This window comes from Nicotiana tomentosiformis, chromosome 1, assembly GCF_000390325.3.
Source record: "Nicotiana tomentosiformis chromosome 1, ASM39032v3, whole genome shotgun sequence".
NCBI lineage: Eukaryota > Viridiplantae > Streptophyta > Magnoliopsida > Solanales > Solanaceae > Nicotiana > Nicotiana tomentosiformis.
In genome coordinates, this window is record NC_090812.1 from 49,932,539 (window position 1) to 49,952,338 (window position 19,800).

A 19,800-nucleotide genomic window follows, 5' to 3' on the forward strand; every position below is an offset into this window, starting at 1 on the left:
ATATTAAACTCTAGGTGAAGAACACTTACCCAATTGATTTTCTTGAAAACCCCGTAAGGAATCGCTCAAAACCGAGCTCTACAAGTCAAAATAGGATAAAAATGGTCTAACCCTCAATTTGGAGACTATATTATGCTGCCCAGGCATCAAATCATCGTGATCGCGGAACATCAAACGCGATCGCGAAGAAGGAAAAGAGTGTTGCCTAGCTTGTGCTTCTCTAACGCGACAACACGCTCGCAAACGCGAAGAGGAAGTAGTCACCAGTGCCTAGTTACTATTTTCTTCTGCGCGAACGCGAAGAGAGAGCTGCGAATACGAAGAAGGGAAAGGAAGAAGTACGTGATCGCGGAAGTACGCTTGCGAACGCGAAGAACAAATAATTCCCCTTCCAAAATAACACTACGCGGACTGGGGGACGCAAACGCAGTGAAGTAAATATGCAGAGCTACACGATCCTGACTCGTATTACGCTAACGTGAAGAAGGAAATTGAGGCGGTCAGCAGAGACACTTCGCGAACGCGAAAGGATCTTCGCGATCACAAAGAAGGACATCAGACACCAGAACAAGTAGTTCAAAAATAGAAGGAAATGGTCTGTAACCCATCCGAAACACACCCGAGGCCCCCGGGACCCAATCTAAACACACAAGTAAGTTCCATAACCTAACACTGACTCGCTCAAAGTTTGAAATCACATCAAATAACGCCGAAAATATAAATCGCACCACGAATCGAACTTATGAACTTCCAAAACTCGTGCTGAAACCTATCAAACCAACCTAGAATGATGTAAAATTTTGCAGGAAAGTCCCAAATAACATAACGGAGTTGTTCCAACTCTCAGAATCGCATTCCGACCCAGATATCATAAAGTCCACTTCCGGTCCAAAACTCCAAAAATTTGACTTTTGTCATTTCAATCTTAAATCAGCTACAGACCTCATATTCACAGTCCGGACATGCTCTTAAGTCCAAAATCACCCAACGGAGCTAACGAAACCGACAAAACTTCATTCCGAAGTCGTCTTCACACAGTTCTGACTACGGTCAAAATCCTAAGACTTAAGCTTCCATTTTAGGGACTAAGTGTCTCAAATCACTCTGAATCATCCGGTAACTGAATTCAACCACACACGCAAGTCAATACACATAATACGAAGCTGCACATGCCTTATGCTACCAAAGGGGACTTAAATTCTCAAAACGACCGACCGGGTCGTTACAACATCTTACCAGCCCAGACATCAGTGAGTTACCTGTGTACGAAAACTTCGAGGTATATCTGCCAGCGTCCGTAGACTCCGGAGTCCCCTTCTATCATTATTATGTTGCTTCTTTATTTTCCTTAAACCTTGATATATAGAGACATTGAGGATAAATTCTTAGAAGCTTGTGACTTATTTCTACCGGGTTTTGGGAGTTGTAATTATTTGAATTGTAGTTTATTTATTTCAGATATCTATTATTATTCCGCATTGAAAGGCTTACCTAGTCTTAGAGACTAAGTTCCATCGAGACCTCCTACAGAGGGAATTTGGGGTAGTGATAAGTTGGTATCAGAGCTCTAGGTTCATAGGTGTTATGAGTCACGAGCAGGTTTAGTAGAGTCTTACGGATCGGTACGGAGACGTCTGTACTTATCTTCAGGAGGCTATGGAATTGTTAGGAAAATAGTCACGTCTTTGATTCCTTATCGTGCGCATTTGTTGATTTCAAAGTTCTAAACCATTGTCTTTCTATTCTCTCACAGATGGTGAGGACACGCACAACTAGATCTGATGATCAGACACCCGCGCCCCATGTTGGAGCCGCAAGAGGCCGGGGTCGGGGCAGAGGCCGAGGAAGATCATGTGGTGCAGCCAGAGCACCTGCACGAGTTGCTGCACCAGAGCCACCAGTAGCTCCAGTTGGAGAGCATGCTCCTGAGACGCCTGTTACTACTCATGCACTTCAGGAGACTCTTGCCCAGTTTTTGTGCATGTTTGGCACTCTAGCTCAGGCAGGGTTAATTCTACTTGCTCCTGCCACATCTCAGGCCGGGGGGAGGGGGGAGTACAGACTCCCGCTGCCCGTACTCCAGAGCCACGGGCCCAAGTTGACCATGCCCCAGAGGTTATACCAGTTCAACCAGTTATCCCATTTTGGCCTAAGGTTAGGACAACAATTTCAGAGGGGGAGCAGCTCAGGCTTGAGAGATACAAGAAGTACCACCCTCCCACTTTCAGCGGTTTAGCTTCAGAGGATGCTCAAGGTTTTCTGGAGGAATGTCACCGTATCCTTCGTACTATGGGTATTGTGGATTTCAGTGGGGTTTCTTTCACGACATTCCAGTTTAGAGGAGCAACCTACTAGTGGTGGCAGGCATATGAGTTGGATAGTCCCGCTATGGCATCTGCACTCTCTTGGACTCAATTTTTAGATATGTTCTTAAGGGAGTATGTTCCTCAGAGTCTTAGAGATGCATGGCGCGCAGAGTTTGAGTAGCTGCGCCAGGGTTCTATGACCGTGTCAGAGTATGCAGTCCGATTTAGTGAGTTGGTTAGGCATGCACCAGCCTTAGTTGCTACTGTTCGAGAGCGGGTTCACAGATTTATTGAGGGTCTCCAACCTAGTATATGATTTAGTATGGCCCAAGAGCTAGAGATGGACATCACATACCAATAAGTGGTGTCAATTTCTAGGAGATTGGAAGGTATGCGGACCCGGGAGAGGGAAGAGAGGGAAGTTAAGAGACCCCGAGATTCAGGCACATATAATAATTCTCGTGCCCCAGTCGTAGCTCGTCGTGATAGAGGTTAAGTGAGTCATCCTATTCATTCAGCACTTCCAGCTTCCAGTGGTATTTCGGCTACTCCCAGACCTCAGGTTCCATATTATGCACCACCAGTGTCTACTGCACCTCCTGTACGGGGTGCATTCAGCGGGCAGTCTAGTCGATCAGGCCCTAGCCAGTCCTAGCAGCCACATCCTCCGAGGGCTTATTTTGAGTGTGGTGACACTCGTCATATCATGAGAGATTGCCCCAGATTTAGGAGGGGTGCACCTCCACAGATTTCTCAGGCCTCACCCATTCCACAGGGCCCTCAGGCTTCTCAGGCCATGATTACTGCAGCAATTGCCACTCCACCTGCACAGCCAGCCAGAGGTGGAGGTCGGGCAGGTAGAGGTCGCCCTAGAGTGGGAGGCCAGGCCAGATATTATGCCATTCCTGCTAGGACAGAGGTTGTTGCATCCGATTCTATTATAACAGGTATTATTTCGGTCTGTCATAAAGATGCATCAGTCTTATTTGATCCAGGCTCCACTTATTCTTATGTGTCATCTTATTTTGCCCCGTATTTGGGCATATCACGTGATTCCTTGAGTTCTTCTATTTATGTATCTACACCCATGGGTGAATCTATTATTATGGACCGTGTGTATCAATCGTGTTTAATTGTTATCAGTGGTTTTGAGACCTGCGCTGATTTATTATTGCTATGTATGGTAGATTTTGATATTATTTTGGGCATGGAATGGTTGTTGCCCTAACACGCTATTCTTGATTATTACGCCAAGACGGTGGCATTGTCGATGCCAGGTCTATCGCGGCTAGAGTGGAAAGGCACCTCGAATCATGTTATTAACAGGGTTGTTTCATTTCTTAAAGCTCAACGAATGGTTGAGCAGGGGTGTGATGCATATCTGGCCTATGTGAGAGATGTTAGTGTTGCTAATCCTACCATGGAGTCAGTTCCTATAGTAAGGGATTTTCCTGATATACTTCTAGCAGATCATCCAGGTATTCCACCCGATAGGGATATTGATTTTGGCATTGATTTGTTACCGGGCACTCAGCCCATTTCTATTCCACCATATCGTATGGCCCCAGCAGATTTGAAAGAATTAAAAGAACAGTTACAGGAGTTGCTTGATAAGGGTTTCATTCGGCCCAGTGTATCGCCTTGGGGTGCTCTTATCTTATTTGTGAAGAAGAAAGATGGTTCTATGCGGATGTGTATTGATTACCGCTAACTGAACAAGGTTACAGTGAAGAACATGTATCCATTGCCACATATTGATGACCTATTTGATCAGCTTCGGGGTGCCAGAGTGTTTTCTAAGATCGACTTGCGTTCAGGCTATCATCAGTTGAAGATTCGGGAGCCAGATATCCCAAAGACTGCTTTTAGGACTCGGTATGGTTATTATGATTTCCTTGTAATGTCATTTGGGTTAACCAATGCCCCAACAGCATTTATGCACTTAATGAATAGTGTATTTCAGCACTATCTTAATTATTTCATCATTGTGTTTATTGACGACATTCTAGTGTATTCCCAGAGTCAGGAAGATTATAAACAACACCTGAGGAATGTGCTTCAGACTTTGAGAGAGAAAAAGTTATATGCAAAATTTTCAAAGTGTGAATTATGGCTTGATTTAGTGGGATTTTAGGGTCACATAGTTTCGTGTGAGGGGATCAAGGTAGATCCGAAGAAGATTGAGGCAGTGTAGAGTTGGTCCAGACCGTCCTCACCTACGGAGATCCGGACTTTCCTTGGTTTGGAAGGGTATTATCGCCGATTTGTAGAAGGTTTCTCTTCTATTGCTGCATCTATGACCAAATTGACCCAGAAGAGTGCTCCGTTTAGGTGGACCGAGGAATGTGAGGAGAGCTTCCAAACGCTCAAGACAACTTTGACTACAGCCCCGGTATTGGTATTACCTATAGGTTCAAGGTCTTATATTGTGTATTGTGACGCGTCGTGAATTGGTCTCGGCGCAGTGTTGATGCAAGATGGTAGGGTGATTGCCTACACGTCCAGACAGTTAAAGGTATATGAGAAGAATTATCCTCTCCACGACCTTGAGTTAGTAGCTATTGTTCATGCCTTGAAGATTTGGCGGCATTATTTATACGGTGTCCATTATGAGGTCTACACCGATCACCGGAGTCTACAACATCTGTTTAAATAGAAGGATCTTAATTTGCATTAGCGGAGATGGTTGGAGTTGCTTAAGGATTATGATATCACCATTCTCTATCATCCTGGGAAGGCCAATGTAGTGGTCGATGCCTTGAGTCGTAAGGTGGAGAGTTTGGGCAGCTTAGCATATCTACCAGTAGCAGAGAGGCCTTTAGCCTTGGATGTTCAGGCCTTGGCCAACCAGTTTGTTAGATTGGATGTTTTCGAGCCGATCCGAGTTTTGGCTTGTGTGGTTTCCCAGTCTTCACAGTATGATCGTATTAGGGAGCGTCAGTATGATGACCCCCATCTGCTTGTCCTTAAGGACACAGTTCAGCACGGTGATGCCAAGGAAGTCACTATTGGAGATGACGATGTATTACGGATGCAGGGCAGGCTATGTGTGCCTAATGTAGATGGTTTGCGTGAGTTGATTCTCCAGGAGGCTCAGAGTTCGTGGTACTCCATTCATCCGGGTACTGCAAAGATATATCAGGACTTGATACAACACTATTGGTGGAGGCGGATGAAGAAAGAAATAATGGAGTATGTAGCTCGGTGCCTAAATTGTCAACAAGTGAAATATGAGCATCAGCGACCGAGTGGATTGCTTAAGAAGTTAGAGATTCCATAATGGAAATGGGAGTGGATCACTATGGATTTCGTTGTTGGGCTCCCACAGACTCAGAGGAAGTTCGATGCAGTTTGGGTGATTATGGATAGATTGACCAAGTCAGCTCATTTCATTCCTGTAGTTACTACTTACTCTTCAGAGCAACTGGCTCAGGTTTATATTCGCGAGATTGTTAGGTTTCATGGCGCACCGATATCTATCATCTCCGACCGGGGTATGCAATTTACCTCACGGTTTTAGAGGGTTGTACAACGAGAGTTGCATACTCGTGTGGAGTTGAGTACAATATTTTACCCTCAGACAGACGGGCAATCCGAATGCACTATTCAGATATTGGAGGATATGCTTCGTGCGTATGTGATAGATTTTGGGGGTGCTTAGGATCAGTTCTTACTAATTTCGGAGTTTGCTTACAACAACAGTTAGCAGTCAAGAATTCAGATGGCTCCGTATGAGGCCTTGTATGGTAGGCGGTGCCGGTCTCCAATGGGTTGGTTCGAACCTGGTGAGGCTAGGCTATTGGGTACAGACTTGGTTTAGGATGCCTTGGAAAAGGTTAAATTGATTCAAGATCGACTTCGTACAGCCCAATCTAGATAGAAGAGTTATGCGGATCGGAAGGTTCATGATGTTGTATTCATGGTTGGTGAGCGGGTCTTGCTCCGGGTTTCGCCTATGAAGGGTGTGATGACATTCGGGAAGAAGGGCAAGTTGAGCCCTAGGTATATTGTGCCTTTTGAGATTCTTGAGAAAGTTGGAGAGGTGGCTTACAGACTTGCACTACCACCTAGTCTCTGTAGTTCATCCGGTATTCCATGTTTCTATGCTCTAGAGGTATCACGACGATCCGTCTCATGTGTTAGACTTCAGTTCAGTTCAGTTGGACAAGGATCTATCTTATATTGAGGAACCAGTGGCTATTTTGGACATGCAGGTTCGAAAGTTGAGGTCAAAGAACATTGCTTCCGTGAAGGTTCAGTGCAGGGGTCAACCGATCGAGGAGGCGACTTGGGAGACCAAGCAGGATATGCGCAGCCGTTATCCTCATCGTTTCACCACTTTAGGTATGTCTTTATGCTCGTTCAAGAATGAACGATTATTTTAAGAGGGGGAGGATGTAACGACCCGGCCAGTCATTTTAAAAGTTGTAGCCAGGTTCCCCTATTTAATGCGCATTCTGTACCTTATAACTATTATATGACTTGTCGGGGCAATTGGTTCGGGTCCGATGAGATTTTTAGAATAAATTGGAAAACTTAGTTCCAAAGTTTAAAACTTAAATTAAAAAGGTAATGGATATCTACCTATGTGTAAACGACCCCGGAATAAAATTTTGATGATTCCAATAGCCCACGCATGGTGATTTTGGACTTAGAAGCGTGTCCGAAAAATTATTTGGAGGCCCGAAGTTAAATTAGGCTTGAAATGTCTAAAATAGGAATTTAAGTTTGGATGTTTAACCGGGGAGTTGACTTTTTGATATCGAGGTCGGAATCCAACTCTGAAAATTTTCATAGCTCCGTTATGTCATTTATGACTTGCATGCAAAATTTGAGGTCAATCGGACTTGATCATTAGGCTTGAATCTATGTGTGATTCGTGTTTTTAGTGTTGTTGGATGTGATTTGAAGACTCGACTAAGTCTGTATGATGTTTTAGGACTTTTTGGTATATTTGGTTGAGGTCCCGAGGGGCTCGGGTGTGTTTCAGATGGTATTCGGAGCATTTTCCTTCATTTTGGTACTGTTGGTAGCTGCTGATTTCTGGTATTTCAAACCTTCTTCGCAATCGCGAAGATTGGGACGTGATCGCGTAGGCTTAGTTGGGGCAGTGTTGATTTTGTTCTCCGCGATCGCATGAGGTCAACCGCGATTGCGTAGGTTGGGCCAGACTGTGCATAGTGATCGCATGGCATTGTTTGCGATCGCGTAAGGGAAACTTAAGAGGAAGTTGGGCCACGCGCTTCCTCTATGCGATCGCGTGAAGAGGGATGTTGTCACGACCCAAAATCTCACCCGTCGTGATGGCGCCTATCTCGATACTAGGCAAGCCGACAACATCAATAACCCACAATTTCTTTTAAATACTGAAATAATAATAATTAAGTTTACGAGTAAATCCCACAAACATTAGAAATAAACACACTCCCAAAACCTGGTGTCACTGAGTACATGAGCATCTATACATTACAAGTCTGGAAACAATTTGGTCTATAATAATAATCCGAGACCAAATACAATAACAAAGGATAGGGAAGGAGAGACAAGGTCTGCGAAACATGGCAGCTACCTCTGAATCTCCAGAAAATTGATTGTGCGAAAGAATCAACACCCACTGTATCCGTGATCACCTGGATCTGCACACGAAGTGCAGGGTGTAGTATGACTATAACTAACTCAGTAAGTAACAGTAATAAATAAAGAACTGAAAATAGTGACGAGCTTCTCAGCTAAGTCCAAATACAATACTTTCCAATATAAAAGAGTAGGCATGCTCTCAGTTCAACATTTAAGATTTCACTGAAATTTCATAACAAGTTTGACCGAAACAGAAAATAATATTTTTTTTGAAATTTCCAAAATAGTGATATATGACAACTGAAATGCAGCAAATAATGAAATCAATGCATCCTCTCAGAGTAACAGTCACTCATTCCTCCCATTCACTCCAACCTCACATTCACTCATTCCTCACAGTCACTCATCACTCGGCACTCGACACTCGCACTCGGAACTCGCACTCAGTAGGTACCTGCACTCACCTGGGGTGTGTACAGACTTCGGAGGGGCTCCTTCAGCCCAAGCGCTATATCAAGCCAATCATGGCATAAATCAATAAACATGTTGCGGCGTGCATCCCGATCCATAAATATCATCACAATTAGGCCCTCGGCCTCACTCAGTCATCAACCTCTCCAGTCTCTCGGGCTCTCAGAAATCATGATAAGCAACCCAATAATAGTGATATGATGCATCAATAATAAATAAGAGAGACTGAGTTATGATATAAAATGAATAAACATGACTGAGTGAAAAAAATACAATTTGAACATATTATTCAACCATAAAAATGATTTAACAGCATATGCCTAAGCATGATTTTTATTGTTGGTACGAGTGAGTTACCTGCCTAAGCATATGCCTAAGCCCAGACATCAGTGAGTTACCTGTGTACGAAAACTTCGAGGTATATCTACCAGCATCCGCAGACTCCGGAGTCCCCTTCTATCATTATCACGTTGCTTTTATATTTTCCTTAAACATTGATAGATAGAGACATTGAGGATAAATTCTTACAAGCTTGTGACTTATTTCTACTGGGTTTTGGGAGTTGTAATTATTTGAATTGTAGTTTATTTATTTCATATATATATTATTATTTCGCATTGATAGGCTTACCTAGTCTTAGAGACTAGGTGTCATCACGACCTCCTACGGAAGGAATTTGGGGTCGTGACACGAACGATCGAAATAATTACTCAGAGTTTTTATTAATGAACCGTTTGGTGAAACATTAATGGGTTGGGAGGTGATTTCTGTCAAGTACTACCAGTAATTCCAAAATCGACAAAAGTAGAGACTGTAAAAGTTAGCTCGTTAAAGTTAAACTTCTGGCTTCAAACGAAAAAGATTCAACTGACAAGAAATATAAAGTAAGAACTCAATATTAAATGTCTTCTTGCTTTGTGTCGGAAACGAATAAGAGCATCCAATAAAAGATTATTTGGTTTTTTCTGAACACTTGGTTATCAATCCTAATAGTAATAGTAGTGCATTTAATAAGAGAAATATTTCTATCATTATATTAAAACGTAATTTGTGCAAATAGCATAATGGAATTAAAAAGATATCTTAGCTAGCAAAAATTAATATGTTGATCAACTAAATAAAATGTTGATTGCAAAATTTTATAATAAAAATAAAATATTTTTCAGTTTTTCACTCAGCAAAAAATGATACCATTAATTACTACCAAGAAGAATACTTAAATACTTTTATACCGAATGGCCTTCTACCATACATGTTTGTTGTCAAGTTTATTATTTCTTACGTATGTTAGTGTCACCATATATATAATAGACTAAGTTAAAATTGATCTTCCATTGTACATAGGTTAATTTTAAAAAAACAATATGTTTGTGATGCTACTGAAAAACTTAGATACGCCGAATAGCTTATGTAACACACATATGGTATATAGAAGTTTTGACAATAACGTCATACATGCAAAAATTATGATAGTGGTCAATGTGCTTCTAAATATATTTTTATCCCTGAATTCAACTTTCGTCTTCCGAAACTAAAGAATATCCTTTTAAATTTGTGTGAAAATATTTTTTAGTATGTTTTTCTTTTGCAAATATAACAAATAAAGTACAAGGACAAATATCTTAAATATTCGACTATATGTCACGACCCAAAATCTTACCACTTACGTCGTAATGGCACTTAGTCTCTTAAGACTAGGTAAGCCGATTATAAGAAATAATTCAAGCAATTATTTTTTTTTTTGAAATAGATAATCGAATTCACATGTCGAAACCAATAGCGGAAATATTCAAGCAACCTCCCAAGACTGGTAATACTGAGTCATGAACTCTAATTCAATACATGGAATGATCTCGAGGACCGAATATACAATACTGTTCGAATAAAAAATTAGCAGTACAATAAAAATGGAAAGACTCCAAGGGACTACGACGACCAAGCAGCTCTACCTTGAATACTTGCGATCACACTTTAACTCTATCCGAGTCTGATATCTCCAATACCTAGTTCTGCACAAAACAATGTGCAGAAGTGTAGTATGAGTATACCACAATCGGTACCCAGTAAGTATCAAGACTAACCTCAGTGGAGTAGTGATGAGGTACAGTCAAGACACTCACTAGTCTAATAACCTGTGCAATATAGTATACAAAATATAATAGGAAATAAATAACAATGATGGCAACACAAATCAACCAGTGATATACACAACAGGACAACAAGAACACCATTAATATTGCTCAACAAATAATGAATACAAGTACAACCAATTAATCAAGTCATTCAAAGATGAATCTTTCACCTATATGCTTTTCAAATAATACTTTTCAATAAATATATCTCGAATATACTCCCTTCAAATAAATATCTTTCAGCTATAATTCCTTCAAATAAATATCTTCAAATATAATTCTTTCAAATAAATCTCTTTCAAATATAATTCCTTCAAATATAATTCTTTCAAATAAATCTCTTTCAAATATAATTCATTCAAATAAATATCTTCAAATATAATTCTTTCAAATAAATCTCTTTCAAATATAGTTCCCTCAAATAAATAACTTCAAATATAATTCTTTCAAATAAAAGTCACCATGTGACACCTCATTTAACTTTCCTGGTGTGAGAAATATATTCAATATATCACATCGAATGGCACGACAATACCTTCGTGCACTTGTCTCATTCTCACCCAATGTATATATGTAGATCAAATAAATTGGCATGGCAACACCCTTCGTGCATTTGTCTCTTTCTCACTGTGCATGCATATAACAGTACCAACTAGGTGGGAGAAATGCCAATAACAATAAAGGAAATAAAGTGGGAGGCACACATGAAGCAACAACGACTACAAGTCACATAGAAAATGTAGGTGCACAATAACATCTCAAGATAAAGGACTGAATGAATACACAACAAAAAGATATCACAATATAATGTATGTATCTTATCCTCGCCTGCAAACACCCTTCGTGCCATGAGCATATGATAATATAAAAATAATGGCACGGCATCTCCCTTCATGCTTTTACTCTCATCCTCACGTGATAATATAATTGAAGTGGCACGGCATCACCCTTCGTGCTTCACACTCTCAATGGCACAGCATCACCCTTCGTGCTTTACACTCTCAATTGGAATGGCATCACCCTTCGTGCTTTACACTCTCAATGGCACGGCATCACCTTTCGTGTTTTACACTCTCAAATGGCATGACATCACCCTTCGTGCTTTACACTCTTCCTTACCAAGCACATGTATATCATTAACAAGCAAGGTAGGAAGCATAAATAACATCAAGGAGAGTGTTTAAACCATAACACAATACAACAATTCATATCACAATTTGCCACTGACCACAACCAAATTCCAAATATGTAGCAGAATCAATAAATTTATCAACAAATAGCCCAAAGCTCCACACAATGTATATAAGATCTCAAAAACAACCACAAGGATGAAAAAATAACTCATCACAGGACAACGCCTTCTTTAATCTAACTTTTTGATAAATATATAAATGCCTCAATTTAATATTATTTAATTAATATTGCTAATGAAAAATCCATAATGTGATTATTTCCAAGAAATATCAAATCAACAACACACGGAATATGGAATTTAGTAAAAATCATATATTTATGTTCCTATGGTTATGGGTAACAACTTTCTTTAAACAATTTCGGAATCCGAGCTTATGGGCTCGGGGGGGGGGGGAGGAGGGGGCGGATTTTAGGAATCTTGCAATTTAGGTTGGGTAATCACTTAAATGGTGGAATTATGAACTTTTGAGCATAGATTGATTAGTTTATGTAATGTTTGACTAGCTTCGGGTCGTTTGGAATCAAATTTGGAGGTTTGAGTACGTTCTTGAATTGGGAAGTAGGCTTTGAGACGAGGTAAGTCTCCTTTCTAACCTTGTAAGAGGGAATTAACTCCATAGGTGAATTTAATAAATGTTTGTACCTAATGGTGGGGGCTATGTACGTACGAGGTAACGAGAGTCCGTACATAGTTACTATTATGCTATTGTCCGGGTAGTTTAGGACCCGTATCATGCTATACTTGGAATGTTGGTTCCCTTACTTGCTAATATAACCACTTAGTCGTGACAAAAATTTGATAAAAGAATTGTATAAAGTTAAATTCACTTACTTGAAGGTTTGTATGAGATACTTGACTGTAAATGAGGAACTTGTGTTTTCTTGAAAATAATTGTTATTTGTGGATCGGGTCGAGCGCCTCAGTAGTAAATAGATGCATCGATGGTTCGCATTGTTCGACCCTCCGGCGGTGCACAATTTAAATATTTTGTTGGATCAGGCCGTACGACCTCGGCATAATTGCGCATGTTAATTATTTGGAACTCTCCGTGATTTATACTGCTTAAATGCCTTGAAATGTAAGTTGTTAAACGATATGACTGTAATTGAAATTTTAATTTTGAAAGAAGAACTTATCTCTTCCCGTTATTGAACTGTCAGTATTATTCATGATATCTATACTTAGCATAACACTTTAATTACATTATTATTGGCCCTAGTAAGTGTCAAGTCGACCCCTCGTCACTACTTCTTCGAGGTTAGGCGGGATACTTTCTGGGTACATATTGTTTATGTACTCATACTACGCTTCTGTACTTAATTGTACAGGATCTGAGATTGGTGCATCTAGTTACCCGCCCGGCGCGCATACCTGATCATGGACTGAGACTTCACAGTGAGCTTCCCCCTCCTGAGCCATTCAGTAGCATGCCAGAGTTTCTCTTTTGCCTTTATCTGTCTATCCTGTTTCAGACAGTAGGATAGTTATCTTTTTTTTTTGTATATTCTACTAGCTGCCCACACACTTGTGACACTAGATCTTGGCACATGTTAGTAGACTTTGATGTTTGGATTGTAGTTTAATATTTATAACTGCTTTTAAATGTTTCTGTTGGTTTACCTTAAAACAATCCGTTATTTATCAAATGCTTTAAATTTAAGTAGAGTTAGACGTTGAAATTGCTTAATAAAAATGGGAAATCACTAAGTTGTTCGTTGTTGGCTTGTCTAGCAACGGTGCTGGACGCCATCACGACCTAACATAGAGTTGGGTCGTGACAACATTTTGTAAAAGAATATATACATAATACTCTTACACCCAAGAATCATACTCCCAATCACCCATCTTTTACCCCCAAACTCGAAATTAAAGACTAGGGGTTTGAATCTTACCTCTTAGATGAAGATCTTGTGAGATTTTCTTGTTGGATTTCAAAGCTTGGGCAAGATCTTGATGAACAAAATACTTCATCTACTTTATCTCTCTAGAACACTCTCACTTCTCTCTAAAGAACTTCAGATAATTGCCCCAAAGCTTATTTATCAAAATGGGGTCGGGTTATGAAAATAGAAAAATTAACCCTCCGAAAGCAGGTCTTTGGTCGCATAATGGACCGCAGAATGAGTATGTGGCCGCACAATGGTCGCAAAAATTGGTTCCCAGAGCTGGGCTGTTCCGGTCCATTTTGCGACCAGTTTGCGGTCGCATAACCACTTCTGCAATATTTCATTAGAACCTAGACTCAAAGATATTTCATTTGATAGGTAATACACCATATAACACTTCGTATCATGAGAGTTATACTCATTTGAAGTTAGGTCTTGTGCGAACTCACTTGAAACTTTAATCTATTATGAAATTTCCAATTTCTACATTCGATGCCGAAACCTATCGAATCAAGTCCGGTTGACCTCAATTTTTCCACACAAGTCATAAATGACATAACGGACCTATTCCAATTTCCAGAATCGGATTCCGACCTCGTTATCAAAAATTCAACCTTCGATCGAACTTTCTAAAAATCGTTTATTTTCCAACTTTCGCCAAAATGCGTCGAATTGTCCTACAGACTTCCAAATCCAAATCCGGACATACGCCTAAGTTCGAAATCACCATACGAAGCTATTGACATCATCAAAATTCCATTTCGGGGTCGTTTGCTCAAAAGCCAACTCTCCGGTCAACTCTTTCCATTTAAGCTTTTAAATAAGAATTGTTCTTTCAATTTATTTCTGAATCTTCCGAAAATCAAACTCGACCACACCCGCGGATCATAATACATATTACGAAGTTGTTCTAGACCTTAAGTCACTGAACAGGGCGTTAATTCTTAAAACGACAAGTCGGGGCGTTACACTATATTTACTGTAATATGTTTTCTTGCACGAACAACTGTATGTTGCACTTTTAAGAGGGATATCAAGATCGAAAATAAGAGTTTTAGTTAAGGCAGAGCAACCAAAGCATTAGGAGGAAACATACACAAAAAAATATTGTCCACAAAGAAGTGTTCTTTGATGACCCAAAATGTCATCTTTAAATTTAATAATTAATTCTGTGTTCTAAGACCTAAAAAAGTACTATTTTATCATTCCTCGACTTGCGTGCGCAGTCCGTAAAATTTTCCGAAAAGTTTTTATGTGAAAAATAAATTAAAATATGAATTAGAGCTTTAAAACTCAACTGAGTTGACTTTGGTCAACATTTTTAGCAAACGGACTCGGATAAATGTTTTGATAGTTCTGGTAGGTCCGTATCGTAATTTGTAACTTGGGCGTATGCTCGGAATCAAATTCTGAGGTCCCCAGCCCGAGATATGAAATTTTGATAAAAAATTAAAAGTTTAAGTTCAAATAGTGACCGGATGTCGAATTATGTGCAAACGACCCCGAAATAGAATTTTGATGATTCCAACGGCTCCATATGGTAATTTTGGACTTAGGAGCATGATCAAAATTTTATTTGGAAGTCCGTAGTGAAATTAGGCTTGAAATGGCTAAAACAAGAATTTAAGTTTGGAAGTTTGACCGGGGAGTTGACTTTTTGATACCGGAGTCGGAATACAGTTTCAAAAATTTTCATAGTTCTGTTATGTCATTTATGACTTGTGTGCAAAATTTGAGGTCAATCGAACATGATTTGATAGGTTTTGACATCAAATGTAGAAGTTGGAAATTTTAAGTTTCATTAAGCTTGAATTGGAGTATAATTCGTGGTTTTAGCATCGTTTTATAAGATTTAAGGTTTCAAATAAGTTCGTATGATGTTTTAGGACTTGTTGTTATATTTGATTGAGGTCCCGAGGGCCTCGGGTGAGTTTCGGATGGTTAACGGATCAAAAGTTGGACTTAAAACAACTGCTGCAATTTTTCTCTTATGCTGGAAATTCTGGGCTGTGATCGGACTCCACATGATCAGACTCCGCATGATCTGTAACGACCCGGCCGGTCGTTTCGAGAGTTATAATCCCGTTTTCCCCATTTCTACTTCTTTTTGTGTTATTCAGCTATATTATGTTGTATCGGGTTAGTTGGTTCGGGTCCAGAACGAAATCGGAGTGAAATGAGACACTTAGTCTCATAATTGAAAAAATTAAGTTAGAAAAGTGGATCGGATATGGACCTATCTGTAAACTATCTCGGATTTGAATTCTGATGGTTCCGTTAACTCCGTTAGGTGATTTTGGACTTAGGAGTGCGTCCAAAATGTGATTTGGTAGTCCGTGGTAGAATTAGGCTTGAATTGGATAAAATTGGAAATTTAGAGATTTCAGTCGGCAGTGGAAAATTTGATATCGGGGTCGGAATAGAATTCCGGAAGTTGGTGTAGGTTCGTAGTGTCATTTGTGACGTGTGTGCAAAATTTGAGGTCATTCGGACGTGGTTTGGTTAGTTTCGGCATCGGTTGCCGAATTCGGAAATTTAGAAGTTCTTAGGCTTGAATCAGAGGGTAATTTCGTGTTTGGATATTGTTTTGAGTGATTCGAAGGTTTGACTAAGTTTGTATGTTGATATATGACTTGTTGGTATTTTTGGTTGAGGTCCCGAGGGCCTCGGAGTGATTCCGGGTGGTTAACGGATTTGTCGAAGTTGGAATTTGCAGTTGGAGCTGCTGCTTCTGCTATTTTCGCACTTGCGGAAGAAAGCCTCGCAGGTGCGAGGTTGCTGGTGCACGTGGGGAGTGCGCAGGTGCAGGCGACGCTGGGCCAAGGCTGGGAACGCAGGTGCGAAGAATTGGCCGCATCTGTGAGCCCACAGGTGCGAGGCCTTGAGCGTAGATGCGGAGATGAGAATTTTGGGCTGGTTTCGCAAATGCGCACCAGGGACCGCAGATGCAAGTCCGCAGGTACAAGAAAGGTATTTGCGGGTGCGGAATCTGGGGGATTAAGTGAGTTGCGCAGGTGCGGTCGCGCGGGTGCGAAAAAATGGCCGCGGGTGCGAAAAAGCTGGGCAGAAACCATAAATAGAACCCTTCGCGATTTTGGTGCATTCTTCACCATTTCTATTCTGTTTTTGGAGCTTTTGGGAGAGATTTGAAGAGGGAATCAAGGGGGTTTCATTGAGGTAAGTTACTTGAGCCCTAATACTTGTATATATGGTGATTTTCCGTTGTTTAATCATTGTAATTAGTGAAAATGAGGGGTTAGGGCTTGGAATTTTTGGAGAGTAATTTAAGGATTTGAAGGACCAAACGATGTCGGATTTTGATGAATTTGGTATGGTTAGACTCGTGAGTGAATGAGCTTTCTAGTTTTGTAAATTTTGTCAGATTTCGAGATATGGGCCCGGGGGGCGGGTTTGAGCCAATTTCGGGTTTTGGTCTAATTGTGTAGCTTTTCTTGTGGAATTCATTTCATTAGCGCGTATTGATGGTATTGTACTGATTATGAATAGATTCAGAGCATTTGGAGGCCGAGTTCAGAGGCAAGAGCATTGCAGGGTAGAAATTTGACCGATTTGAGGTAAGTAACGATTGTAAATCTAGTCCTGAGGGTACGAAACCCCGGATTTTGTATCATTCTACTATTTTTAGTGACGCACATGCTAGGTGACGGGCGTGTGGGCGTGCACTGTTGGGGATTTGTGACTTGGTTCATCCCGTAGCAACTGTAAAGTTGCATACTTCGTTGAAATCATATGATACTTATATGTTTTAGAAAGAATTTCTATAAATCGGGTTGAATGCCATGTTTGGGCCTTACGCCAAGGTTGTTTGGACCCTTAGGGGATGTTTCTTACTATCCTCATTGTTTTCGATTGAAAATATATACTCAGCCATGTTTATACTTGTTTACCACATAACTCAATTTTATGACTCTATTTTAATGCACATAAATGTTTTGGGCTGAATGCCCTGTTTTACTTAAATGCCTGAGTGGCTTGAGAGGTTTATGACTGAGGGAGGCCGAGGGCCTGATTTGTGAGGATGAGTGTGGATCGGGGCTGCCCGCCTGCAGTATACTTTATTATTATAGCATGTGAGTTGTCTGTGCAGATTATAGCACTTGGGCTGAAGGAACCCCTCCGGAGTCTGTACACACCCCCAGTGAGCCCAGGTACCTACTGAGTGCAAGTGCCGAGTGCTGAGTGACTGGGAGGCATGAGTGATTGTGAGGTATGCCCGAGTGTCAAGAGTGATTGTGAGGTATGCTCAAGTGGCACGAGTGACTGTGAGGTTTGCCCGAGGGGCTGTTTATGATTTCATCATTTTTGCTCACCTTTGCATTTTCCTCTGTTTGAAAACTGTTGAAAAATATCTTTAAATAATTTTTTACTGGAACTAGGTTTAAACGACATGTTTTGATTCAAATCCTGATATTGAAAGCAAATGGTATTTTAGTGAGATGTCCTTATATGAACGTTATATGCCTTATTGCTCGTCACTACTGCTCAGTCTTTATTTATTGTTGTTACTTACTGATTTGGCGTACTCACGTTACTCCCTGCACCTTGTGTGTAGATTCAGGTAGCTGGACACGGTAGCGGTTATTGATTGTTCTGGTCGCAGATTTTCTTGGATATAGCAAGGTAGCTGTTTGGCGATCACAGCCCCTGCTCTTCTCCCTCTTATCTTCCTCTAGTTGCATTTAGTTATTTCCAGGCTGAGTTAGCCTTGATATTGTTAGACAGATTGTAGTAGATGCTCATGACTAGTGACACCCCGATGTTGGGCTTTTCTTTTTCGCACTTCTATTTTTCTTTGATTTGAACTCCTTAAATGAAGGTTTTATATTAAATAGTATTGAAATTATCCTGGAAATGAAAATATCGGTTTTGTTTGGAAATGAGTCGGCTTGCCTAGTTTCACGATAGGCGCCATCACGACAGATTAGATTTTGGGTCGTGACATGATCGGACTCCACATGATCGGACTCCATGATCGAGGTCCAGGATCGAGGTCAGCCTGGACAGATCTGTAAGTTATAAAAACATGGGCATTCGTCCCATTTACCATTTTTGACGAACTTGAGCTTTGAGCAGATGCGACTTTTGATATATTTTCAAGGAAAGACATTGGTGTAAGTGATTCCAACTCGGATTTGGTCTATATACACAAATATATCATTGTTTTCACCATTTAATTAGTGTTTTGAGATTGAAATTTGAGAAATTTTTGGAAATATCATAGAAACAAATTTTCGAGATTTCGGTATCGATTCAGAGTCGTATTTGAGTGAAATTGGTATGGTTGGACTCGTCATTGAATGTGTTGTCTGATTTCGTAACTTTCGTCGGATTCCGAGACGTGGGCCCCATGGACAAATTTTTAATTAATTTCGGAATTTTTAATGAAAATGTAGTATTTTCTTATAGAATTGATTCCTATAAATTTTAGTGATTGTATCGAATTATTTTTGGTTAGATTCGAGCCAATCAAAGTTGGATAATCGAGGAAAGGGCCTTCTAGTGGATTAAATTGGAGCAAATTAAGGTAAGTCTCTTGTCTAATCTTGTGAGGGAGAAATTACCCCATAGGTGATTAAATTAAATAATTGTTGCTAATTGTGGGGGCTACGTACGTACGAGGTGATGAGAGTCCGTGCGTAGCTACTATTAATGCTAAAGTCCGGGTAGTTTAGGACTCAAAAGCATGAATTACTTGTGTAAATTGTAGTCTTTACTTAATTAAATTATTTGATATATATATATATATATATATATATAATATATATATATATATATATATATATATATATATATATATATATATATATATATATATATTGTGAATTATTAGGGAAGATATTAAAGAATGAAAATCTCATATGCTTAAATTTTCTGTTTAAATTAATTAATTGTTAAGAGAAATTGTTCTTCCTCCTGAATTTATCTTATAATAAATATACTCTCATTCTGAAGATACATAAGAAAATGTCTTCCTTTCTTGTGGAGCGGGCCGAACGCCTCGGCAGGATAGATGCATCTATGAATCGTGCCGCACGTCCCTCGGCAGTGTACACGACACTCTGGATCGGGTGGTACGACCTCGGCAGAAATCGTGCTTAATAATAATAATTACACGATACTTTGATAGTTTATTGCAACTTGCGAAGCTAATTGAAAAATTGGAAATTTTATTAGAATTGAAGGAATTTAATTAATATATTGAGAATTGTTGC

At 40.0% G+C, this 19,800-nt stretch overlaps 1 protein-coding gene across 1 annotated transcript in view; it reads left to right on the plus strand.

Annotated features, from left to right (window-relative positions):
• The first annotated feature begins 3,660 nt into the window (after window positions 1-3,660).
• LOC138906441 (uncharacterized) overlaps window positions 3,661-19,800 on the plus strand; it is a 39,612-nt gene continuing 23,472 nt past the window's right edge. The window contains exon 1 of the mRNA XM_070195238.1: window positions 3,661-3,784. Within this exon, the coding sequence (XP_070051339.1) occupies window positions 3,661-3,784 (124 nt within the window). The remainder of the gene's footprint in view (window positions 3,785-19,800) is intronic.